The sequence below is a fragment of the Molothrus ater genome, chromosome 3, assembly GCF_012460135.2.
Source record: "Molothrus ater isolate BHLD 08-10-18 breed brown headed cowbird chromosome 3, BPBGC_Mater_1.1, whole genome shotgun sequence".
Taxonomy (NCBI): Eukaryota; Metazoa; Chordata; class Aves; order Passeriformes; family Icteridae; genus Molothrus; species Molothrus ater.
Genome location: NC_050480.2, coordinates 47856098 through 47883977, shown reverse-complemented (window position 1 = coordinate 47883977; position 27880 = coordinate 47856098). Strand labels below are relative to the sequence as shown.

At 36.3% G+C, this 27880-nt stretch overlaps 1 protein-coding gene across 1 annotated transcript in view; it reads left to right on the top strand.

The window, feature by feature from the left end:
- The window catches only part of ADGB (androglobin), a 98910-nt gene extending 73534 nt beyond the window's left edge, over positions 1 to 25376 (top strand). Inside the window, exons 25-34 of the mRNA XM_036381260.2 lie at positions 533 to 720; positions 2215 to 2399; positions 7432 to 7628; positions 8799 to 8910; positions 16170 to 16279; positions 17799 to 17954; positions 19770 to 19878; positions 21934 to 22021; positions 23170 to 23353; positions 24976 to 25376. Of these exons, the coding sequence (XP_036237153.1) occupies positions 533 to 720; positions 2215 to 2399; positions 7432 to 7628; positions 8799 to 8910; positions 16170 to 16279; positions 17799 to 17954; positions 19770 to 19878; positions 21934 to 22021; positions 23170 to 23353; positions 24976 to 25125 (1479 nt within the window). The 3' untranslated portion in view covers positions 25126 to 25376. The remainder of the gene's footprint in view (positions 1 to 532; positions 721 to 2214; positions 2400 to 7431; positions 7629 to 8798; positions 8911 to 16169; positions 16280 to 17798; positions 17955 to 19769; positions 19879 to 21933; positions 22022 to 23169; positions 23354 to 24975) is intronic.
- The last annotated feature ends 2504 nt before the right edge of the window (positions 25377 to 27880 follow it).

Below are 27880 nucleotides of genomic sequence, written 5' to 3'. Positions count from 1 at the left end.
TTATTTTTTGAATTTTCTAATACTAGAAATATTTTTCTTAATATATTAATAAAAATAACATAAATATCTTGTAGTTTCATGCTATATCTGCAGTGGCATTATTAAATTAGGGTAAATGTTAATTTGAAAACTGAAGTCTGAAGTAACCTGATCTCTAAATTTCCATGCAACCAACTCATCCACCCCTACTTTCACTCTCCCTAAGCATGAAGGCACATTTTAAAGCATGAAATAATTTGGTAAGAAAGTGACTTCAGGACTTTGGTTGTATCTGCCCCTAAAAACACCTGCCAGCTTTCCAGTTAGATGAAATTGGATTTAACTTGTCATGTACCTTTTTGCCAAATATAAATTGCTAAAATAAGAGATGCTCCATAAGTTAGAGTAGACTGGAGTTATAAGATTCTTGCTGATGAAGGACATCTTATTATATAAAAAAGTGTAATGGACAAAAAGTGTGTTGCATGTAGTCACAGAGTGCCTTTTGAGTAGTGGTTTTGCCACATAAAAATGACTTGTTTTCCCCTTTCAGAAAGGATACACTTTTGTGGCTGAAGCACACACTGGTGACCAGCCTGTGCCAGGTGGCAAATGGAAGCTCCGCTTCTGCAGCTCCCAGAGCGCCCTTCCATTTCTCTCTCGTGAGGCTGTCAACGATACCTTCTCTACTCTACAATTTAAGGAGTATTACATACCCAACAAGGAGTTTCTACTGTTTAGGTAAATATTGAGAGAAGGATGAATAAATTTGGGAGTTTATATCAGTCATCCCTAGCAGAAAAGTGTGTTCTTTCCTCTTTCTTAGAAGGGGAAAATATTGATTCAAATATCTGAATGTTATGGGCTATCAAATTAACATTTGATTAGTGAAAATGTTATTTGTGAAATATTGTCACTACTTAATGAGGAACAGGTGTGAAGTGCACAGACTATAACTTTAAAATCAAAATTCAGTGTTTTGCATTTCTGTAAGCTCTGTCTTATCCATATGCCAATTACTGAAATTCCATAGTACTTTTGGGAAATAAACATGTATTGAAACACTCTTTTCCCAATATATCAGACCAATTTCCATCTTGCAGTATTGACAGGAAAATTTATATTTGTTTTATTTTTGTGTGCTGATTCTTTTAGGAGAATATATTTAACAAACATGAGATTTAGTTTTTATTAATCGTTTTTCAAATTAATTAAAGTTCATTAAAATCCATTCTGAGTTAAGAACTGACCATTCCTAAATTGCTATACTTAAGTTTTTACACAAAGAACTTTGCATTGCACTACAACAGGCCCTGTGCTTAGAGTTGATTAAATGTGTGTATTTTGAAGATTAATTCTAAAACATTTTACCCTAATTCCTGGAAGCTTTTTCAAACCAACAAATTATTATTATTGGGATAGAGGTCTCTTTAAGAGAAGGAATCAGTTACAACATAATTGAAGAAAGCATGTAATGAAAAAAACCCAAATGCGCTAAAATTTGGTAAGCACTCTCTTTCTTGATTTTCATTCTTTCACCCTTCTGATGTTACCAACCTTAAAAATAATGATATATTTTTAGCTCCAAATGTGCTGAAGTCAGGGTGATGGAATTTTTGTGTGTTTTTGTTTCTTTGCTTGTTTGGTGAGATTAGTCATAACAATTTGAATTTATGGACAAAAAGCATACAATACATAAAGCAATGGGTTACAACATAAAAACTATTTGAACAACATTAAAACAATTATTTGATTTTTTTCCTCAGACTCTAATTCAACAGGTTTTTAATGCCACGGTCTTTTAAGCTGACCAAAGTAGCTATTGCCATCAAAGGAGATATCCCTACCCTTTGGAAAGCAAATAAAATAATCTTTTTTTTTTTTTGCTCAGGTACTTTTATAATGATACAGTTCCCTAATCTGGCTAATGATATTCAACAAATAAAAGTACAGTAGGCATTCAAATGTCTATTTGGACATTAGATAAGGCAATGAAAAAAAAAAAGAAATAGCTATACCACCCAATTTTTCAGCAGCAGCACTTGCTTTGTTTGTTGATTCACTGCATTAAACTTCACTACAGGAAGCTTAGCCCATCAGATTCAAGGAAAACAGTTTATTTGTAACTCAATTTTAAGTGTTTGCTTCCAGTTCAGCACAACATTAAGGTACTTCCCTAAAAAGAATGATCAAGTATAGTTGGTTATATTGCTATAATTTTTTCTTCCTCTTTAGGTATTTTGTAAAGGTCACAGCACCACATACTGCTACATTGCAGGTACAAACCTCTAATTCAGATGTGCTCATTAAACTACAAGTCCTAGATAATGAGAATGAAATTACAAGTGTCATTGGAAAGGGCAATGCAGTCATCCCAGTTTTTAATTTCTGGAGTAATCAATCACTTCTGAGCTGCCAGTGTAAGTATTTTATCCCATATTTAATAATTTTATTCACTGCAGGATATACATTCTTTCAGTAACTGTAGATAATCACGGAAAATGCTATTTTTCCCTGCTCTTTTCATTAACCTTTAATTTTACTGTTCAAAACCAAGAAGTACAATTGAATGAGGTAGATAATTCTTAGACATATTTTCAACAATGGACCCTGTAGTGCTCAGGTAATTTTAGACAAAAATTAAGTACCATCTGCCTGCCTCCATTATACTTCTTATACATAATAGATTTTAGAGACTACTGCCATGCCATCTTCTCTGATAATCTACATTTGTTTTCCTGTTTTCTATACACCTCACTTCTAAATCAAATGATTTCCATTTCATTTGTGTGCTATTTTGAATCATTCATTATAGTTGGGTTTCAATTTTAAAATTAATTCTTCATAAGAATTACAAGTTTGCTTAAATAAAGCAGATGTTTATAAGCCAAGTCTGCTACTGTACTCTCCAGTGACACTACTATACATAAGATATGTAAGATATGAAAGTCTTCAGTCCTTCTATGAAGACTTCTAAACAATAAATCTATAAATCTGAGTTTGCCTATTTGAGGTTATTGAGAACCTGAGGCAAAGACAAATTGCTCAAATACTGGATTATTGCTTTGCTAAAGCCCAGAAGAGCATTATATTTCTTCTGCTCACCTCCACTATTTTGAACTGTGGAGTTTTCAAACATGGTCCTTTAGCATAATGTGCAATATGAAATTCCAATGCTTTATGGGAAAAAAAAAAATCATCATATTCGTGAAACATCTTGATTTCTGTCTCAACTGCACCTTGTTATTACCGGAAATGTAAAAAAAAAAATTAGTCCTATGGAGGCCATGCTCTTGAAATGTCATTCATCAGATGAAAACATTGGCTTTTTAAAGGAAGTCATGGAGAACCTGTCATGATTCTCTCTGAGTTACAAAGATAATCAGTAGCTATTTTTGGTTAATGTTTTTGGAATCTGGAAGTGGACTAGTAAACTTAATGGTAGACTGGTAGAAATAGAAAGAGGAATGTATAAAATAGCTCAGCTTAGGATCAGCATCACAGTAGTGTCAGGAAGTTGCCAAGATACCCTCAGTGAAGTGAAGGAGAAACTTTGCTTCAGGAGAATGTCTCCTTGCAAAGGTGATGGTCTGAAGACTGAAATAAGTTTAAAAGCACAATCAAGTGACAGAGAAGAGAAATGGGTTCCACCAGAGGCTGAAAGGGAGAGGATGGGGCAAAATAACTAGAAGTGGTGTTTTGCTTTTGCCAGTCTACCAGGAGACACATGTGAGAACGTTGCAAAATACGCTCAGAAGTCAGATACAAACATTCTAGCTCTAATATGCAATCATACAAATAATTTCTGTTAATTTAAAATTACTTTAATTCACTTTGAATTATTTGATGAATTATCTGTTACATTAACCTGATTGAAAATAGGAAGGTTTTTGAATCAGGACCTATTTAGCAGTGGTGGACATAAAATCCTGTTATGATTTTAGGCTATGTTTGAAGTTGAAATGAATATTCTGATGCTCATTAAGTGTGTGTGAGTATATAGAGAGTTGCCATTTGGAATGAATGACTGTGAAGCTGTTTGATGACTGTTTGTTCTTTTGTTTTACTATTATTTATATTTTTACAATAGTTATATTTTTACAATGCTAGACCAACTGGCCTTAACACTGAAGTTCTTTTCCTGTTAATATACATCCTGTATATCACAAAGAAGATAGTTTGTGTAGAATCTTTCATAACATCCGAATTAAATGAAAACATTGTGAAACGTATTCAGTATAACCAATATGAGAGTACTGTATTACCCAATCTACTGAGTGTCTCTAGGTTCAGTAGGGGTTCAATCTATGGCATTGTAAAAGCATCTTTCTTTGGTATTGTCAGAAGTGTTTTTATGGCCTGTGCAATAACAATATACAAACTCTCAGAAATACTGATTCCAAGTTCAGGTGAAGATTCATACAAATGACACTCAATACAACAAGATTCCTTCTGGCAGTATTTCTTTTTTCTCTAAAAAATTGTGTTTTCTCAGAATAAGAATAATCAGAAAACACTGCTATACCATTGGCACCAATCTTGTTAGTTAAGCCACATACAATCTCTAGATTTGACACTTATTCACTACCACGCATGTTCTGCCTCTCATAGAATTGAACAGTGTTGCCAGAAGTTCTCTTAAGTGACATTATTGCACAACCATCACCAATAAAACATTATCTTCCTGCCCACCCACAGCCTGTTAATTCATCTCCAGTCACAGCTGTTCTATTAATGTCTTTTACAGCTCAAAAACTACATTAAACCAAATAATTTTGAATACATTTACCTCTTCTGAGATGTAGCAGATGACTTGGACCTTGAACATTTGCTTGACAGTAAAGGACTTACATATTGACACACATTGCAAGCACAATTTATTTTGTTGATACAAGCAGTTGCCTAAGCACAGATAGGCAAGTGAATGCTCACAATCCTTTTATTTTCCACAGTAACAGTCTGATACAACCCTGTTAAAAAGTATAAAAATATCTTTCAGATATTTGTTTGAATATGGAAGTAAGGTAGGTGGAAGTTTCTTCTAGCCAGAACTTAGGAAAACCAAGAGTGACACACATATTTTTGTATATAGTAAGAAAAAAAAATTGGTGTTACAGCACCATCTGGTGACCATTGCGAAACTTAGTGGCTGTGTTTGTATTTTTGGGAGCTTTTCCGGGTGATCTTTCCTGCAAAGGAAGCAGATTGACTCTTATGGGGGATTCCACCATTCTGAGAGGATTTATCTTCATGGAAGGATCTTCCTCTTGGAAAATCTTTATAGAATTGTTCAATACTCAAGCTCTTCAGGTTTAGGAGAGAGAGAAGAGGCGAATAGTGAGATATTCATGAAAACCAGTTGTAGCCTGAGGAATACAACCTGCCTTGAGCTCTACCTATCTTGCTCGGTGGAGGTAAGGTCCTGCAGAGGGCAGCGCGCATCTCCTAAAGCCCTGACACAACTCATCCTGGAGTGGAGCTCACCCCTCTCTTGACTCCAAAGGAGTACATCTAAATAGCCTTACTGCTTTAAAGCTACCCTTTTGTACATTGCATCCACTGGCCCTTACTAACAGTGCTCAGACAGGCACTGAAGTTCATTCCTGACTTGAAACCCTTACGCAAATATTGCAAATTGTAAACTAAAGGCAACTTATGCAATGAGAAAATGTCTTTGTTCTTCCATCTGGAATACAGGTTGTTTCTTTGAAACAGGTTTTCTTGCAGATGTAGAATATTCGAGATTCAGGTCTGTGGATATTGTTTCTTATTCATCCAAATGCACTTCTATTGAGTGAAAGCCTCATGATTTTGGTTCCTTCTGATGAAAGACCCAATAATCTAACCACTGTGAATTACATCTACTCTCACCTTCACAGCATGGGATGTTAACTGATACCTAGAAGCTCAGCAGCAGCTGAGCAAGAAACTATTCCACAGTTACAGGCTTGCTTAGGCATACCTTTTACAAAATAACAGCCACGGAGTTGCAGCGCCTTAAAAATGGTTTAGAAGAAGCAAAGTTTTCCTTCCTTCACATTTCTCTCACAGGCGTCCTTGCCACAGGGACAACAAGAGGGATGCTCTGGTGCTAAAGGTTCTGAATGCAATGCAGAAGAGCAACTTAGAACTTGTGATTAGGAGTTTGAGACCCCTTTAAGAGACCGTCTCTGCAAGGTCTGATTTTGATTTCCTGATTTCTACTGCTTTTCTTAGGAACAAGGAAGCACTGGCTTATGCAGAGGAAAAGACGCAAGAGGAAGCAATCCATGACATTTGGCTTTCATAAGAAACAGTATTTCCTGGCTCCAATTGAGTTTCTAGGGCCAAACTTAACCTCTAATTGGGCATTTATTCTTTGACACACCAGCATTAAATTTTGTTCCATCTGGTGTCTAATAGTCCGGCCACCTCCTGTGAATTTCTCTGGATGTTTCATTAACATGCATGAAAGTGTGCATTTTTCTTTCAAAGTGTTGCAATGATGCAGTACCATCCTTTTTTTATGCAATGAATCCCAGGAGGAGTAAAGCCTCTTGTCTCAATGAAGTCAGAATGATATCTCTTTCCCAGCTGATGGTCCGGTGTAACACAGGTGAAGCTGCTTGCCCAGAGGTGTTATTCTCTGTCCTTATTCAAATTTCTATGAAATGTTCACTTTTAGAATTCGTTTTTACTTTCTCTGTAGACATGTAGGCATAAGGCCCCATCACAATGGCATTAGAATGAAAGCAAATTTATGTTTTCTGACTTAATATTTCTGTGCCAGACCTTCTTTAGAATAGTCTAGTTTTCACAGTTTTTCCACATAACATCTTCCTTAGTTGAGAATTATATACACTGATAAAGGATGGATCAAAAATAAGGTGATCCTTTCAAGACTGGCTCTTTTGTAGCTCAAGTTAGCTATGATTTTGTTTCAGGCTGGCACAAAGAGATAAGAGACTTCTGTAAGGGTATGCAGTGCCAGAACTGTGGCCAATGCACCTCTTCCCTTCATCCAGTTTTACACAATTTGTTAAATTAGGTTAGCTACAAAGGGATTCCATCATAGAGAGCACAAGGCTCTCTGCATTTGGTAATGTTACAGCATGGTGCTGTGATGGTTAGTGCAGGAAAGAAACATGGGCTTTCAGGGGAAAAATTATATGCTTTATAAACTAACAACAGTCATATATACACAGTCTTCAGTTTCTCATTATTTACTTTGAAGATATTTGTGATTTGCACTCAAAATGAAATCAGGGTAGTATTTGGAATAAGCATCATTTTAATTGGAAGCTTGTGAGTATAATCCAGTATGAGAAAATGGACTATGTTAATTCTTGCTGATACTTTCTAAACATACATTACTGGTATGTTACTAAACATACTAAACATACATTACTGGTATGTTTACCTCATACCAGTAATTCATAGAATTTCAGGACCTCTTTTTTTGTCATCTTGCAGTAAAAAACCTACAAGTTATTCAAAGTAGTACAGTGAAGGGATTGGAAACTGGACGATTAAAAAAAGGAAGTCGTAATTCATCAAAGGACAGCAAAGCTTCTTCCAAGACAGACCTTGTACAGGAATGCTCAGTGATATTAACAGATGAATCTTCAGTCTCAGAAAACTTTGAAAATAATGTTGGAAGCCCAGAACAAGTAAGAGTTTGTTAATCACTGGGATTTGGGAAGAAAAAAAAAAAGCAAACAAACAGTGAAGTATTATTGCTAATTCTTTTGGTACATATGGAGAGATCTTCTATCCTTGGGTAAAAATGAGAATCTAAAATTAATATTGTCGGTAGCTTTTGAATGAGGTGCTAAAAAAAGGTTAATGTACATGTATGAATGACTAAATAAGTAGGGGGTTTCATATCAAGGTGATTTACTCTAAGTGTTCTTCATTTCACAAATCAAATACAAGTACAGCATAACTTTCACATAGAGATCAAAAATTGCCAGAAATAAAACTAAAGTTTTGGTGCTTCAATATGAGCTTTATTTGAAGTATGATATTATGGAAGACCATCTGTAATAGTTTGCATAGAGAAACACCTATTTCCACTCAGCTGCAAGTTTTAGTAACAGACACATAATATCTGCTTCTCAAGTTCATGTTTGTCAGAGGCTAATGTCAAACCATGGGTTTTTCTTGATGCCATTTAGTATTGTCTATTTTAGAGAAATTAAGTATACTTTCTAAAACAGTTCTTGTTTTACATCTCCACATGGTTTTCTGCTGCGATTTTTTTCTTGCTAGTTGAATTAAATTACAACAAAATAAAGAAAGAAAACAAATATTATTGAGAAATAGACTCCAAAGTTGCTTCTTTGACTCAGAACTGGCATTAGAATTTTGGAAAACAGTTTCTAAATATGATCATTTCCAATTGAGTTTGGAAAACGTTTGAAACAGCCCATGGACCCTGTCACCTCTGCCTCAAATTAAGGCATTATTGAGTGCTAGTGCAAGGGCTCAAAGCCCTGTAGTAAGTCTTAAAATCAAAGACAAAAGTCTTTGTTGTAGTACATGGCGTACATAGGGAAGTTACATGGAAATCTTACAGGAATGTAGCTCCTTATTGTGTAGCCCAGTTTAGTTTTACTTGATAAACACATGAGTAATTGTTTAACTTCACAGGAATTAAAATGAGATCTGTGGAATTAACATTAATTTTTTAAGCTTCTTGTGAATGCTGTTGTGTGCAAGCTTGTAAATTAATTATGTGTTTTATTTGCTGAATTCAATAGCTGGCACTTTATTAACCTGCAGGACTTGAATGCTTGTTACAATTGCTATGACTTCAGCATGTTGCATTTTCTTCGCAGTCTCACCAGTATTCAATAGAGGCATTGGTGTTGCATGATAGTTGGCCACTTACTGAGAGTGAGTCTTTGCTTGTTCAGGAACTGAAAGAGAAGCAGAAAGATGATATCAAAGGTAGGTTAATCTAAGTACATATTTAGTCAAATGTATCATGTCACTGATTTTAAAAAATATCTATTACTACAAGTAACATTTTTTCACTGTTTGAGTGAAATAACTAGGCAAGAAAAGTCTTTCTTCTGTAGTTCTTAGAAATGAAGTTTGATTGCATGAATCTACATCTTCAGTTCACAAAATATAAGGAAATCAGAGACTACACTGCAAGACACCTTCTTAGGGCCCAGCTTTAGGTAGAGATCTGGAACAGAAGCGTGCCTGCTGATAATTTAAGAAAATGCACTGAACAAGATGTGGGGAAAGGCCTAGTTTGGGAAATGTATTCCTTCTGTACTGCTGGGAGAAGAATTTAGCCAGAGAAAAGGCTAGGAAAGTTCCCAAGTACAGTCTATATGTCTAAGTCATGAAGGGGACAGAGAAATTACAGAAGGTTTTGGGTTTTTTACAGATTCTTGTAGCATTTCTTCTTAAGGGACAGTAAAAAACAGTCCCAAGACATATTAAAAGCACTTAGAATCCTAGTCAGTATTCTGTAAATTAGATAAGTGTCTCATATTTTCTTCTTCTTTTATCAACCAGGTTGACACAAGATTATTTAGATCTTTATTATGTTAAAGTTTATCACTCTGGACTCAAGAGCCTGAGAGAGGCAAGGCTCTGCCACTGCACGTTCCTAGATCCAACTGTTTGTGAGGCTGAAGATGAAATCCCACCAAGCATGTGCACACAGACACAGATACACACGATGTATATGTGTATGTAAGGGTGTATATATACACAGAAACACACACACATTGTCAGCTACAGAGATCTCAGACAGACACTCAGCACAAACACAAACAGCACCAGCTGCCTTATCTTGATTTTCCCTCTTAGGCTGGAAAGAATGGAAGTCCCCTAGACAGACTGTATATTTCTGAAAAGGCAGATTCTTCCACCAGCTGCACCTAATGTCCCCCATAGCTTGCCTCTGCATCCCCTACAATCTCTGAGGCTGCAGCCCTACTCCAGCTGCTGGTGCAGAACATCAACACACACATGCAGCTGATTCTCCTGTGTTCTCACCCCTAGGTTCCTGCAGAACCTAAAATATTACTTCCCAGCATTCATTAGATTTTCTGTACCATTAATATTAAAGTTCTATAACTCAATTTTTAAAAGAAATAATAAAAAAATATTATTTGCTTCCTCATATACATACACTTGCTAATACTCAAAAATATTTATTTAGGATGGCTTGGTTTTATTTACTAGTGGTATGTCTCACTTTTTATTCCATTACAGTTTTCTTTTTAAATGTCTGGTCAGGTCTTTTTTTCAGTAATTTCTAGTACTCTGGACTGAACTTAGATTCAGCAGCAGTAATTGCTATTGGATATTATTTAATTTCTTGGGATTGGGATATATGCAGCATTTGAGATTTTTTTCATTATTTCTTCAGTTATTATTACACAACTTTAAAAATATGTATCTTCTTGGTTTGCTGTAGTCTGTAGTCAGTTTTAGTAGCATTTGAGGAGCTATGTCATGTAGGCTTACAGACTTGTACACAGCTCTTTTAGTGATTTCACCTGCTTGTATTTTGTTGTGTTCTTCACAATATCATATTTTCTTCCTAGATTATTCCATTCATTCTCTTAGTTTTCCCTGTTCGACTCCTTCTCACGATAGACATTCTATTACATCCTCGTACCCTTCTGAGTTGGCTACATTGTGACAGCTTGCACTTAACAATATCCTTTTATACAGTTCCGCCATGGTCTGTAAAACTGCAGGTCAAAGGAGGTGACTTAATCTCCTAAATTTCTTCATTAGTTCTCAGCTCATATCACTAAATCTTGGCAATGTCATGCGTGTTCTCTTGTTGAGCTCAAGGTAGCACTACTCCAGTTCATAACTCCCCTTCTCCATGCTAATTGATGCTCATTTGCAGTCAGTGACAACGAGCACTTTTTTTCTTGGGATTATTTTAATATAGTGTAAATATAATAATTTTTAAATGGTATAATTTTTGTGCCCTCTCAGAAATGCTGCCTTTCAAAGTAACCCAATCCATTTCACAGTTCTTATTAACTGAGTGTCTCTGAGTGTCTCTGAGGAGTGTCTCCTTATACAAGGATACCAACAAATTGCCTAGGCTGCCAACAGAGTTAAAAGACAACTTATATCAAAAAGTTGAAACATCAATACTCACTTGATATTTAGTGTTTATCCTTTGTACCCCTATTGACAGCAATATTTATCTGAAGTGCTTACTATAGTTCAGTATTTTGGGGGAAAGCCCAAACATTTATTCCTTTCTCTGTGAGCTAGTCTTAAATCAGTTTGAAAATTGACCTTTACCATTTAAAATTGCCAACACAAGTTGTCAGACACAAAATTCATATAATAATAATGTTGGAATGTAACCATAAAGGTATTATTTCACCACGTGATTTTTAAGAATGTTGCAGTGAGCCAGGTGAAAAATTTATGCAGAACGTTTTCCCTATTTCAAGTATCCCTTTTTCATGTAAGCCAAGACTGCCATCTAGAGTTAATTTTGTATTAAAGCTAATTTATCATGACAATGATAAATTTCAACTCTGTATTAAGAGCTACTAAAATCTTTTAAATATTCTCCCTTTAAATTAAGACCCATGCTATTATACTCTTGCTATTCACCAATATTATAAATACTTATTTAGAACATTTTTGAAGAAAGTAAATTCTCCGATACACAGATGCTATGATAATTTTGTATTTCTTGATGTTTGTACTTGTAAAAAGAACTGTGTTAGCAAAAGTTACTCACTTTGTGAATAATAGTCATATTTATTATATATAAAATCCCATTAATTTTTTCATTAAAGAACCCACTGTACAAACAAATCATTAAAAAGGCATTAGGCAGGAAAACCTAAGTACACAGAAATTAGGAAATTCCATGTAGTTTATTTATAGTGTCTTTATTCTTTCCCCTTTCTTCCTCCCTTTTTTTTTTATTTGATTTTTGTTTTGGTTTGGTTTGTTTGTTTATTTTTTGTGGGTTTTTTGCCTCTTTCTTCTGAGCACTGTTATGGAGCAAGCTTTCAATGGAAAAAGACTTTTTAAAATGTAAGCTCAAGATTCCTGTATAAAAGGGGAACAATAAGCAGGCAATCTTGCAACTGCTAGCACCATTTTCAGTTGCTTGACTGTGTGAACAACATCATTTTAAGGTTCATTTTGTATTTAGGATTTTTGGCTATTACGTTTCTGGGTTCTTTGGTTTTATTTTTCTTGTAGCAAGATCATCACTTTTATTGTGCAACTGTCACAACCCCAAGCTGAATCATCACTGTGTGCTGAATGCTAACTGCAGCACGTATTTTACATATTGCCTTAAATTAACTTAGAAGTGTAAGCTCTTGATGAGGGCTGTCTATGCAACTGGGAAAGCAGGAGAAGATGGAGTGACTAGCCCAGGTAGTAGAGGTAGGTTTAAAAAGGCAGGACAGACAATATGTTTTGGAATATTCCCTTTTATCCTCTGGGACGGTCAAAGTTTCTCCCACAGGTGTTATTTTCCCACAGGAGAACTTGCGGGCTCATGCCAAGGAGAGGATTCCATGGGATGTCTAACAGGATGTTCAGATCTCCCTCTCTCTCTCTCTCTTTCTCTTTCCCAGCTTGCCTGTCAGTAGTGATTAATCACTTGCCTGGTGTTCAGTGAACAAATAGTTCACAGAGGGTACATGATGGTGCTGTAGATCCGTTAGCCATGCCCTAACCCCACACTAGTACTGCAACCAGATTATTGGTTTGCTTCTGTCCTGGTGCATTTTTTCTGTAACTTTAATGTCTGGGTGAGCCCAACTTTGGAAAGACTTTTGACATTGCCATCTGTCAAGAATCCTTCTGAGGGTCCAGTCCAAGACAGGAAAAGTGACATCTGAACTTCTCAATCTTTTCTTAATGAAATCTGAAAGTCCCTCACTGGGCAACTAACAGTCATTGCTACCAGCTACTGGGTAGTCCCACTAAATGCTCAGAGCCTATTTCAGAGAGCAGTAGCATGATATCTTCTCAAAGAAAGCTACAAAAGACTCCCTTGTGTTATACCTATGAATAAGATAGATTCTCTGTAACTTAAATTTCATAAACCAGGAGCAGCTGCCTATCTAAAAATGAGAATTTACGTATCTCAATCTGAAACTGAATTTCAGCTGGGAATCATTTGGTGCAATTGTTTAACTTGTCATAGACAGGACATCAGACTGGATGATCACTTTGGTCCCATTTGGTATTAGACTAAATGAATTTTTGTATAAATAATAGAAAAGAAGTAGAGAAGCTAATTTTAAAGTTGCTGTCAGCTGTTTGTCATCACTGTCAGCCCGTGTGATGACCAAGCTTTTCTTGGTGCCACACAGATATAAAAAACTGCCACTGAGAGTTTGTGATGATTGATGCATAAGCTGAGCTGGAATGGCCTTTTACTTTCTTTATCATCTGCCTGCCTTTCTTATTATATCCCATACAAAGCATTTGCCTGGCTTTGCCCTTAGAAGAGCCCCAAGCTGCTGCTCTCATCTCCCTTTGATTCAGAGTGGGCAGCATGCCAAAATGCAGTCATTGCCCCCTCCAGGCATTTCTGGAGGTTGATCCCTTAACTGGGATACTGCTTGCTCTGCTGAGGAAGTGAGAATGGCTGGGGGAACCTGGACAGTGCAGTACATGGGAGAGCTTGGATCTCAGCTTAATCTTGCCCTAAGCCTACATATCTGGAGTTAAAGTAGGTTACCTCATTCTAGCCCCTGTAATTTCTTATGCTTGTCTGTTCTTTACTAATTTATCAGGGTATGCTATAAGTTCAGAGCATCAAAATGTTATAATTCAGAGTCACAAAATATTTCTAGAAACCAGACAAAGCTTGTAGTATCCCATGACATAGAAATTCTTTGTCTGGGATCATTTAGCTAAGTACACTGAATGTCTTTGAGTGTTTGTGTAAACAATAAATAATTTATCTCTAAAATTTAATAATAACCTTGAATAATGTATGTACACTGTAGTAAACCCCATAGATTTGGCAAAAGCACCATGGAGAATCTGAACAATAGGAATGCTGAGGCAGCAAAGAAGTTCCTGTCTTCCTGGACCTCTGCCCCATAACCTATCTCTGTAACCCTATAAGGCAATGTTACTTTAACCCTTACTATTGGTCAAATAGGAATACCCCTAAACCCTTACCATTCATGAAGTTTGGATTCTATCCAACCCTATAAAAAGGGCATACTGTGCCCCATTCAACAGAAGAACAGCTGTCGCTGGGACCCTTCACAGACTTCCCCAATAAAGCCATCTCTGTGGAACCAGCCAGCGCCTCTCCTTCTCCTCTCTCTGCCGTCTGCTGCAGCCTCAAGCCAAGGGCAAACTTACCTAGTAAGCAAGAGCTGAAATCCTAAGAGCCTGCAATCACTATAAGAGCTGATAGCCACCAAGCTTGCTATGGGGTTTGGCCCACAGCTACAGGCCTGAGCTAGCTTAGCCTTCGGGCATCCTGGCTCCCTGGTGACTGGGCCCCCGGGCTATATTGCTCTGCATAATAATAAGGCCAAATCAGAGGCTTTATTAGTACACCAGACTGATTTATGGTGCTACTATGTAATGATAATGTGAAATTAAAGAGAGAGCCATTTATGTAGCAATTTTATAACTTTTAATTATCTCATCACTGTTTTATATTTGCATTTCCTGTGGAGTTGTTTTACTATATTCAATATTTGTGGAGACCACTTTAATTTTTTGCTTTTATTCATTAATATGTGCCTTAGTAGCACTGAACAATTTAAGCTTTACACTTCGGTGTAAAATGTCACTGGACATTTTTTAAGTAGCATGAGGAGATAAGAATAATACTATTTCTAGATAAACACAAGTACGATGTATGATGTAACACACTTATATACCATATAATATATATTTGTATGTGAAGCTATATGTGAGCTACAAATATGTTTCTATGTCTTTAATGTTTACAGCTTTATGTATCCATATAACCTCTGCCATGACAATACAGATCCCATCCAAAGCTCATTAACTGTGCAGTACAATGATTTGTCCTCAGTGGAAAGAAATTGGAAAAACACTAAGTGAAAGATATCTACCTTAAAAGTATTAAATGAAAGATAGATATCTTGTTATTATCATCAGACTGTGAAACAGTCACTCATATCAACTTTTTTTTTCTGAGAGAAGTCCCCTGTTTTACTGTATTGGCTAAATCTAGGTTTTCAGCACTTCTCTCAATGTTTCAGGCAGTAGGAAGGTGGAAGGAAATGGAGATTTCAGACTCAGGTTTTTAATCTTTGTCATAGTGTTTTGGATTCATCCCTGGTTGTTTCAACTGACACATTCTTTATAAATAATAAAGTTATATGCTATTATATGCTTTATTTATTAATTTATTTTAAAAACAATATGACACGCATGAAGTCTTGTTTACAGCTCTCATCAGCTAAGACCTTGCAAAATAACTGTTGCAAATGTCAATTAACAGTATCATTAATTCAAACATATAGTACACATGTGCACTGATAATATAATTAATTTAAAATGTCCCCAGATAGTTCTGACAATGACAATTTTGCATTTCTTAAATATGCATTGAGTCTCAAACATGTCTCTTTGCTTTAAGTTCCTTGCATTTTATAGGGTGTACCTACATTCTTTGTTCTAGATATCTTTGTTCTAGATAGTCTTAGGATGGGAGATAATGAGAGCATTTACTTTACCTGGTTTGAGCTTCATACTTTCCTGGTGCATAACAAACATAAAAAACACTGACAGAGATTGTATATAGAAGGGAAGTGAGAGCCAGGCTGTGATTTTGTGCATTGCAGTCTTTGTACTGACCCATAAACAAAGCAGCAATGCAGTGACTGCTGGCAGGCACCATGGTAAACTCTCAGTTAAGCGCTGGGTAAAGTGTTATTTAGGACAGATAAGGCTGTCACAATGTGTTCACCTTGTAAGTATGTTTTTAAAAGTTGTTTGGTCCTCATATTCTTTCTTGATAGTACTTGAAAGTGTCAACTAATTAACTGGCTTTCCTTTGCCTCTCTGTGTGGTTGTTTTGTGCTGTTATTCCACCCTGGGTTTTATATGGGGAACTATATTAATGGATAACAATGACATTCTCTAAATCCTAATGCATTATAACTACATTTGAGTAAAACACAGGAGAAAGTATGACGAGCACAGTTTTCCCCTAATTCTCACTTCTTTCCAAGTTAAAAAGATTGCAAATATTCCTAAATCAACCAGAGGATCAAAAGATACAGCATCTGAGAAGATAGAAAAAGAGGAGTTCTGGAAAGAAGGTGCACCACTTGAATCTCAGGTGAGAACAAGGCCAAAGCCTCAATTTGTTGAATGTGCCATCCTTGCACTGAATATAGAGATATTCTCAGGTCTGCAGATCAGTATTGCTAGGACTTCAAATGTCCCTTGTATTTCTCTATACCCTCCTTTGCCACCTTTTTAGCTTAACACTTGAGAAATGTTGAATTAAAAATTTGAATGTAAAAGATGTGCATCCTGGATTTAGATACACAATTTGCTCATTTCTTTGTTTATGTATAAAGGAAAAGGTGGTTGTTTCTTTTGTTGTTGTAGTTTCTGTCTCTGCTGAAGGCTTACCAAATTCCAAGAATTCACCATATTTGTGTCCCATTAATCCTTCATTGTAGTGGCTTCCATGGGTTCCTAGGGAGATGAAATAGGTTTTTCCACTGTAGTCAGTTCGTGTCTCATATATCACAATTGTCAGTAGCATGCAGACATACAGTGGCAGAAAAATTGGTGTGTACGTACTTACTTGGAAGTTCTTATCCCCTGGGGTGGATCATCTGAGTGTTCTGTGGCTGTCTGAAAAGCTATTGCCAGCCTTTATGCCTTAAAAGGAATAATTGACATTACTGGTTGCAAACGGATTAATGGAAAGCAATGAAGGAACTGACAGCTTCTTGTTTAATGGCATTGCTTTTGCTGGGAATTTTCTGCCTCATGGTGTGTAGCTTAAGCAAAGAACCATAGAGCTTTTCATTAAGAAATCTCTACTGATTTTTTTTAGTTGACTAACCTTGCTGCACAGCAGACTTCCCTGTGGTTCTGCCTTACACTAGAGGTGCTGTGATGATAGTTCTTGGGAGTCCACCACTAAAACAGATACAAGCCTTGAGATGGAGCCCTTGGAGAAAGAGATGTCCACCTATAGTCTCAAACAAGAGCTTAACTCCTAACCTAGTTCTAAGTCTTGGGCTTAAAGCTTCTCCAAATGATATGTTTTCCCGAAAAATATGCAGCACAGTATCTATTTTCTTGGTCAGGCATCAGAATAGTCAACTAGACTTCAGGCCCTGCTTACCCTGTGATTCTGGAGAAGCCATGCATTAAGGTGTTGGAGAGATTGGGAAGTGCTTGGAAAAGAACCTTACGAGACAGAGCAAGGTTTATTTCTATACAAAAATCCCACTTGAATATAATAAGGCTACCAGTAAAGAAGCTTGTGGAAGGAGAGGAGAGGAGAGGAGACGAGAGGAGAGGAGATAAAACAATTACATGAAAAATCACAGAAAATACTCTTGTTCAGACAAACTGTCAGTTTTGGGAGTGTGTAGCATGCTGCATGGGGGTGGGGGAAAACATGTGAACAAAATGCCTCAAAGAGCTTCCAGGCATTGCAAAGTGATCTTTCTTTCCTTTGGCAGCCTCTGTTTATGTCATAATGCACATCAAAGTCTGTCAATGTACAATGTATATTAGTCAGAAAAATTACCAGTACACAAAACCATAACTTCATCCTAAAGAGTGGTAGTAGATGTATACCAGTGACTACATTATGTTTATGATGCTTTCAGCCAGGAGAGTCAAATGCCCCCTACTGTATTTTACGCATAGTTAGTGACCAGAAAGAGGCAGAGTTTCTGGAGGTGAAGAAGGACACCCGGCGAGTAGATGCAATCAGAGCCATGAAAGAAGCATGGGAGTCTGCAGAGCCAGGGAGAGCTGTCAAGGTAATATCAGAGTGCTATCTCTGCAGTGATGTTTCTTCACAAGTTCCAGGAGTTGTTGTAAATGGTAGAGCATTTGCCACAACAGAAACCTGCCTTCTGTTCTCTTCACCCCTCTGGAAGACAGGAAATTTTACAGTTTAAAGAATTAAAAGTGATTATGTGCCTGAATTCTGGATAGGAATCAAGATTGTCTACATCAGGCTTCTGAGACTTTAGGTTCTACTTTACAAAACATAGATAAGTTTCTCCTTAGAAAGCCCACTACCTCTACACATTTGCAAAGCTGCTACTTGTGACAAGTTTAATGTTTAGTGTGAACAGATTCTATCGAGAAATACACTGCTATAAACATGCCAAAAATTATTTCTTGTGAAGAACTGGCAACTGGTCATATCAGTACCAAAATTGTTCCTTTCAGCCAGCATTCCAAACTCAGTCTGCATTGCAGGTTACCCAAGAGCCTGTAACACGCTCAGTATGAATTCACAGTTTTGGAGAAGCAATACTGATCTAGTTGCCAGGTGCATCTGGATGCTTTTGAAGTGACATATGCTTGAGATGGAAAAATAATACATGTTCTTTCTAGCAAAGCAAAAAGTGCAGTGCTGATTCAGAATTGGAAGCATCATTAGCAAAGAAAAATAAAATAACAAAGTGCAGTCTTCAAACTCATCTGACAGTCATTCCCTATCACCACCAATACCCTTAAGGTATGTACAGCCAGAATCCCCAGCTTAGAAATTTGGGGGTTTTAGTATTAACTTTCAGAAATGAACCTGAAACACGAGCCTTCCCAGTTACACTCTCGGATTTTCTCAGTTCTTTTCAGTGTGTTCAAAGCTCAAAACTTTTCCTGACACTACTCTGTTAAATTCTGAACTAAGGAGAAATGCTGCTCTGCAGCTTTGATTAGTTGTGCTGAGATTGAAAATGCAAGTACAGCCTCCTAAAAGTTAGCTAGAAATGAATCCCCTTTGATGTGTGAAGACTCTTCAGAATCTGGTTCTATCACTGTTATCTTTTTTAATCAGAAAATCAACTGAATTGCAACTACAGGATTCCACTTTTGAATCCCCTTATTCTGTGACTTTTTTTAAAACAGCTGTCATTAAGAAAATTGCAGCAACAATAGAATATGCTAAAAAAAAAGGTCTAAATTGGGGCTATGCTATCCAGATTAAGTAGCTTCTCCTCTCCTTTCTTCTTGACAACCCTGGCCCAATGTCTGCCTATTCCAGGGGTCACAGACCCTCTGACTCAGGAAATTGAGTTCCTGACTCCAGGCTGACCAAAAGCCAAAGGGCTTCTCTGTCCATTCTGGCAATGACAGCCCTTAAGAGAATTCCAAGTGAGTCAAAGTCTCCTTCTGAAAAGACAGAAGTGCTGATGTCTGGTTTTGGCATCAAAGATAATTGAGTCTCAAAGGGTTTGCACTCAAAGGTCCCATTTTTCAAGAGGAAGTGTAAATCATCAGGCTATAGGAGCTCCTAGGAGATGCATTAGCCATACATCCAGCTATACAGTTTTTATTTTATTTTTAATCCCAATAGTATTTTAAACTGCCCAGAGATCAGTGATTTCCCAGCATTTCATTGGACAGACATCTTTAGTATAAGTGTGCAATGTCTCATGACTGATTCAGTGGGATCCTGGCATCTTTTCTGATTCCAGAACCAGGCAGACTTGCACACTGCACTCTGAGACCAATAAGACCATGTTAGGTAGACTTATAGAATCTTACTTTCGAAAATTCTTTGAGATTTGAAATATGCAGTAAAAGTTTTGTTGTCTGGATTGTAAAACTTTGATCTGTAGGCTTTTCAGGAACGTGTGCGTTTTATTAATAAGTATGCTGTGAGAGATTCAGAGGAACCCATAGCTGAGGCTGAGACTGGCGACTTAACACCTGGTTCAGAAGAAGAAGGTAAAAGTACAGCTTTCTAAGTCTTCTGTTCAGCATGTTCCACTCCTTAGGAAAGGGTTCTGCATTAAATACTGGTAGTAGATGGATAGATCAGCCCCGATTAAGGTGTCCAAATGTGCAGTGGCAGGCTTGCTCTCTATCCCCTCTTTATTTTAATTGTTTCATTGCTCTATTTCCAGACACAGATACAGCCTCACAGCTCTTGGAGGCTGCCAAGTTACCCTTAAGCAAACTTCAGGTAGCCCTTCTGTAGTACAATTCTAAATTAATTAATCTGAAATTTTTGGAAGTTTAGTGGGAGATACCTTCTCCCTCAATTCCAAGTACCAAAGTTCTTTAGTGTAGAAATGCTAAAAGAGTGTTTCGCAGCTAAATAGCATGCCGGTAAGAGACTAATACACCTAAAGTAAAGTTCATGGAAGCTGTTCATGGAGAGTGGTCTGGAAGTGAGGTGTCAAAAAGTGCATATTGATTAACATCAGTTTCCTGGAAGCTTCCATATGTGCTGTCTAATTTTATTTAGTGATTACAACTTCTATGGATTCTTCATATGTATTCCCTGCCAATTTCTGTACTCTGATGAAAAGTTGAACTGGGTGCAAGGCTTCAACCTGTTTGTTGGTTTATGTTTCCTTCTGTGATTACGCTGAGGCCATCACAAAAAGGAAAGAATACTTCCCAGTCTGATTGTGACAATATCTGGTCATGACTCGTGTGCATGGAACTAGAACCTGTGACCAGTACTTAACTATAGATTAGTATTTTTCCATCCCAGTAAGTAATCTTCACAGGAAAGATTCAGATTCAGAAATTAAAGCAGAATTAATCCTCACCTAATGTCTTTAATACAGTATTGGTCACTTGAAGCAATATTGTTTCCTCAAAGTTACTGGCTAAAGGACTTCAAAATTAATAGTTGTCCACCAGGGGCTTTGTTCTAAACTAAGCATTTAGAGTTTAATATAATGTCTTAGGAAGTAAAGAGTGACACCCCAATGACTTTAAGTTGTTGTGGTTCTGTTCCACAGAGTGCAGCATTTGGCAATGATGAGATTGAACATTTCTGTAATATGCAGTATCTTAATGAGGATTTTTGTATTCTGGAGAATACTGTTCTAATGGGCAGTGAATAAGGCATTTCCACAGATCCAAGTCACTCTTTGAGACCAGCAGAGAAGGCTGGTATTTTTGTCTATGTATAGACAGTAAATATATAAAAAGTAATTATTTTAATGCTCATAAACCTCTTTCTATTTCTCATGAGAAAAGTCCAGGAATATTTTTAACATCATTCAATTAGTTATTGATATTTATTGCTATTTTATTGCTATTATTGCTAAAGAGTTTTTATAAAATAAAACTAGTACAGTCATCATTAAATCTCATCGAATTTCACAGGTTTTTTCAGCACATTGAGACAAATTAAAAGAAGGAAGCATTGAAATAATGACAAAGCAGCTCAGCCCATTGCCATGCTTAATATCAGATGTGTCATTGTACTGCAAGAATGCTACAATAAAACACAGCATGATTTAACCACATTATCCATGTGGTTAAAAAATAGTCTAAGATTTCCGAATACCAGTTTTACTGTGTTATGATTTTTCTTTAAACAGGTATTTCTTAAATTAAATCTTCTCCCCAAGAGGGAATATAATTTTTTTAAACTACAGCCAGGAGTGCAGAATCAGATTTTTATGATTTTTTTAAACAAAAGAATATGATAGCCAGAAATCGTTTTTATATCTTTTAGGCACTGCAAAGTCAATGTTCTTGCTTAGATTTACTAACTTTGATAAGTAGAGGGGTTTTAGCTAAAATGCACATATTAATTTCCTCCTAGTATATGTGGGTTTTTAATAGCATCTTTGATTCTATCCTAAGTGTTGGAAATAAAAGGGCAGAAATATTATACCTCTCCAGCCTATATTCTCATTTAATAATGTATTTTGCTGAGCCAAAGTAAGAAAAATTGGTATAAGAATTTAGGTGGATCTCCCTAGCATAACCACATAACCAGTTTAATCTGTTTTATTTTTTATTTTCTTACCACAGGAAAGCAATCACCACAAACAGCTATTGACTCAAGATTAAAAACACAGCCAAAAAAATGGGAGCTTATAGACCTTAGTCCTTACACAAGGTAAACTGCCCTAACATAATAAATGTCAAAGGGGTTGAATCACTGCACTGCATGTAATGAGTATCTGACATAAACATTTGAAGAAAATGAGTGTTAGGGCAAATATGCTTATTTCAGTCTTCTTGAAAGGAGCATCAAGATCACTGGATATTCTGAGTTGGAAGGGACCCACAAGGATCATCAAGTCCTGCTTTTCAGTGAATGGCCCGTACAGGGATTGATCCCACAAGCTTGGTGTTATCAGCACCACACTCCAGCCAACTGAGCCAATCCCAGGGTCATAAAAAATTTGTCAGGATGTTATGCTGTTTTAAAATAACATATTTAACAAATGCAGTGAATAATAGTTAATAGCTGAAATAATTGTGTTGGTTACATTTATTATACAAAAGAACTATATTTTTTGTTACAAGTGTTGACATGAACTTATTGAGCTAATTTAAATGCACCTCCTTGTTTGCTGTGCTGCAGCTATAACCCACTTCATGCTTAAGTCCATTTGTATTCAACGTGGCATTTTTGCACTTCATTGATCTTCAAAAGACTTCAAAAATGCTGAAAAATATACTGAAATTTAATTTTAAATTGAGAAGGATATTGGCATTATATTGAAGCGAATAGCATTAAAACAGTATGGCAAAAATATGACAAAATATCTTCCACAAGCTTAAATCTTGTAAGCATTTCATTTGTCTTCAACTCCTTGACTTTTACACTAGTCATTTAGGACAAAATATAAAAGTATATTATCCACTTACCTGCTATTATGTCAAAAGCAAAAAAAGAACCCTAAAAGATAAATTGCATTTTTCTCAATTTTCAGAAGTATCAAAAAGTTCTGAAAATATATTTCTTGCAAATTAAAGGTGTCACATGTAGGAGTTTTTCATATGCTCGAAGATGAGCATGATTTTACAAATAGATTTAAAATAGACACTCAAGTATAAGAAGACCTGGTCTCAGGAATGTATTTTCTTATTGGTGTTATATAGAAGCAGAGGAAAAGTCACTCCTTAACCATATCTAAGCATATAATGGTGATGTTGCCAAATATAACCCAAATACCTGCCTATAGATGTTAAGCAAAATAGACATCAACCAAAACTGCATTTGATATGAGACAAATATCTGTTTGGCATTTCTTTCAGAAAAACAATGTCTGAACCTGTGCTAAGAAATGAGTCTATCATTCAACAGCAACCGATACATAAAAAAGAAAAATTCAATCATTTTAGACAACTTTGCATGCTGGCTATGGAACAAAGACAAAAAGAAGAAAATGAGAGGATTTTATTGAAGCAAAACATTCTTGAAATGTATGAGAACCTGCAGGTATGTTTTCAAGTTTACTTTCAGTTAACTGCTGCTGGGATGTCCACCACTAGTCTGAATATCCTGATTGACCATTATCAAAGCTTTTGTATTCAGTACTACAGATTAGAAGCAACAAACAAGCTTGAAATTTCACTTGGGCAAAGGTTAAAATTAAAAGTTCTAAAGTAAAAATTAGTACTGCATGATATCTTTAATATTATATTCTTGGTACTTTCTTGATACACTCTCTGCAAAAACACTATTATATCACCATAAAAGGATGGTTATAAGTCAGAAAAAAACAGGCTGAAAACTGACATAGATGACCAGATGCTTATTAAGTAAAGTATCTACAGTCTGACTATTTTTTTGGCTATAGACATGTATACAGCTTTTTGAAAAGTAATTAAAAAAACAGTTATACAGGGGGATAAGTTCTTAATGTGTCTCAGAAAATTTAGAGAATCAAGTTTCTTGGAATATGCACAATGCCAGCAAATGAAGAATTTATATTATTAAACCTCAAAAAAGCATGTCTATAAATAATAAATGTGGTAGCATTAGTGTAGGATCCATTGTGAGGATTAACTCAGCCAATGCACTGCACATGAAATTGGCACAAGTATCTTACCAAATTGGCTTAACTGTTGAGCATCCACAGGAAAAAATTGTTTGTTATAGTGGCGATACAATAACCACTATCAATCAGCTGCTCAATTCAGAGCTCTTAAAAGTGGATAAGAGACAGTAAAAATATTTTATATCAAATCAACCTATTTACAGAAATCTTACTTGAAAACATCTTAGCTAGTTCCCAGACAGCCTGATTTATATTACTCAACTACAGGTCAGCAAGCAGCCGCAGTTCTCCAGCAGTGGCTGACCCTAATAAGGATGCCAGTCCAGGTGTTCAGATGTTGCTATGATTTTGGATGCCTAACATATTGTATATTAGAAGGGCAAATTTTTCACAAGAATAGAACCTCGACTCTTTCTAGAAACTATTTCCATTAAAAATGTTTCACAGTATGAATTTAAAACAAGATTTATTTGTGAATATGCACACTGTCCTGATAAGCACTTTTGCAGTCTTTTCATCTGTAGACCACAAAGAACTATATACGGATTTCCAGGTATCCCCATTTTTCAGGATGGAAATGGAAAGGGAAAGGTTTTCAGAGGTGTCAAAATCTCACTGGTCCAAAGTCTCATTGAAGGTCATTATGATTTAGGCTCCTTTAGCTTCTTAAAAGGCCACAACTCCTAAGCCATTCCAGCATTTCTAACACCTAGTTTTTAATAGACTTTTTTAAGACTGCAAAGCAAACCTGTAACTGAAAAAGGACTAGGTCCAGTTGGTAACTACTCTGTTGCCCTATTCTTCTTTCTCACAACTATCTTATTATGCCAGCAGTTTAAAAAGGATTTTCCTAAACTTTCTCTTCTTCATGGTGAAAAGATTGACATATAGCTGTTTCTCTTGAGAAGACAATAAACATCCATGTAAAAAGAAAAGGAGAGATGCTCTCCTTGTACTTAGAGAGTCACAAAGTGAAACAGAACAGAAGGATGCAGTTGCTTTTGGTGAAACCAAGACTGATGTGTTGAGCAGGGCAGTATTGCTGTTTGTTTTTGGCCAGGCATCCTTGGATGAAGCACGAGGCAGAATTTACAGCATTCGGGAAGCATACAGAAATGAGTTGCTGGAGGCCGAGCGCAGAAAAGAAGAAGAACTGGCAGCCCAGGAAGCAGCCCTGAAAGCAGAGCGAAAGAAAAACAAAAAACGGTAAAGGTTTAGCAAAAAAAGTGTAGTTGCTAGCACTTGTGAATTTTATTTAACAGTTTGGGAAAGAAAGTTCATATGCAAAGATGAGAAAAAATGTTTCTTATTGTCAAGTACTTTTGGGCAACTACATCACATTTTATCTCTTTGCCTGTTGCTAGTGAAAAAATTTATCTAGTATTCTAAAAAGCTACTTGCCACTATTTAAGTTTTTATGCTTTGCTGAATAACTTTGCAATAAAATTCATATTCCATTCAGACTCTTCTCCCAAAATCCCAGTGTCTTTTGTCTTTTTTTTTCAATCAAAACAGAACCAGTCAAGAATGAATCAGAGTTGAAACAGTGAATGCAACCTGACAGTTTTGAAAGTCATTTGACCTGGCTCCTTAAATGGATGACAATTTGTGGAGTTTATCATAATTAAATAGTGACAAACCACACTTTTCATATGCTAACATTGGGAGGCTTACCAAATCCTGATTGAGTAGGCTCACAAGCTTTCTATGTACTGTAATATTTTTCCCTTCCATCATTCTCTTAAAGTGTTTTGGAATCTCACAGTAACTCTCTGTAGTGACAAACTCATGACACAACCTTCCAAGGCTTGTTAAACACTCCTTAAAGCCCTATTATTCTCTTTATTTCTCTTTTCTAAGATGTATTTTGCCCATGTTGACTTTGTTCAAATGACTAATTACAATAGACTCCCAGCTGGAATTTAAAAATATTTCTTAAAAGTAAACCAATGTGTGAATGAAGTAGCAATCAAAGGCTTTTTATTCAAAGGGAGAAATATTTCCTCTAAGCTCTTGTTTCCATTATCACAGAATTCCTGTTTGTCATTGTGTCATCAATGACACAATGCTGCTTCCCTATCCATCTTTCTTTCCCAAAAAAACCACTCAGAAGTTATCACTATTACTTGAACATAATGATCTAGACTGTTACAATTGTGAAAACTCTCTAGAACAGACAGGTGTTTTAAATGACTTAAAGTATTTTCCATGTATGTAGTCATAAGCAGAAGCCTGGGAAGTTAGATTAAGTATGTCTCGTATACCCGAAACACGTTGAGGATGTCCAGAAGCATTTCATTATCTAGGCAAGGTAAGAAACTATAAGACTCACCAATTTAATGTCAATCACAAGAAATTTTATCCTTTGCATTTCTGGCCGCTGGTACTGGCCAGCCATTGTCTTTGAAACTAGCCTCCTCTGCATCTTAATGACCACTTAATGTTCACCTTTTGGTGCTCTTGCTTTAAAACACCTCTGTTTTATCCATACCTCACTATTTGGCTTGAACTTGACTCAGTCTTCTGATAGTTCTATGACATGTGTGCTTTGTACCTCATCACACCTACCCATCTGCTGCCATTCCAATGCCTCCATTCAGCCTCCTTCCTCCCCTACATCATAAACTAAACTAAACTAAACTAAACTAAACTAAACTAACTAGCTTAAGGTTTTGTCTTTGAAAAGGAAGAATTGAAACCAGAGGCCTAAAACTGCACTGGTGATTTTTATTTCAAAGAGCAGGAGCTAAGTTTTGCTTTGCCCCATACAGGCTGCAAATAAAAAGCCTGTCAGTCTTTTGCTATAATTGGTCTTTGTCCCCTCTATTTTGGAATATGGGATATACTGCTTCATAATATTCCATCTTGTTTCCATGGCAATAGCACGTGTTGGTTGTCTTCTTATGTGAATCTCTAATGAGCTTCTGTAGAGGAAGATCAAGTTGAAGTTCTGTTCTTCATGTCACTGCAAGTGCTATAATGACATTCTGTTGTAAAAATCAATCCAGCTCCAAAAGCCAGCATTATCAATATCTAAATGTCAGAAATTCAGATAATAACTCTCATGATCACAACCTGTCCGCATGTGTAATCAGCTGTCAACTGACTTAAACTCAGGCACAGAATAGTCAGATATACATTATCAAATCTTGCTCTGATGTTAAACATAATTCTAAGTTTCATAATTTTCTCACTTTGATGGATAATGTGGCATCATGGAAATCTGCTGTATGATTTGTGAATGTCTTCATTGGCTCTTTTATCATTTCAACAAGGCAGATATGATGAGGGTGTGAATAACTGTCACACTGTTTAATTGCATGTACTTTGGAGTGTGTAATGTTTTAAGAGAAGCACAGTAACACTTTAACTAAATCCCTGTGTATATTCCAGAAGAACAAAATATTCACTTACCTCAATGGAGCCTGGAAGAGAAAATGCCTTGTTTAGATTGTGTCAAAGAATTTACATACATTGGACCAGAAACAGATGACTGATGACATTTCATATGCATCAGTTTTACACCAACAAAACAACTTTTTTACATGGTGCACTATATTGCAAGCTAAGTTAGTGGGGAAAGATGTACAAAAACTAAACCAAAGCTATTTCAAAACAGCATCTGCAGTAAGTTTAAGAGCCATTGTGTGTAGCACTTTACTATAAGGAAAACAAGAATGGTATGTTGTGTTTTAATTGATAGGATTTTTGCCTCAAGTTTGTAAACTGGGCTGTTCAATAGTCAAATTATGTGTTCACATGGGTAAAACATATTTATTCTTTTGCCCTGTAGGAGTAACACAACTTATAGGCACCATAACTTTATAACATTTACTGTAACGAAAGTACTGGAATTTGGAGAGTCATGAGTCCTGCTTATACTGAGCTCAGCCATACTGGGCCAGATTCAGTAGGGGCATAAGGACAGCCCGGAAATTATGAGCGTTCTTACTCAGCGAAGAACT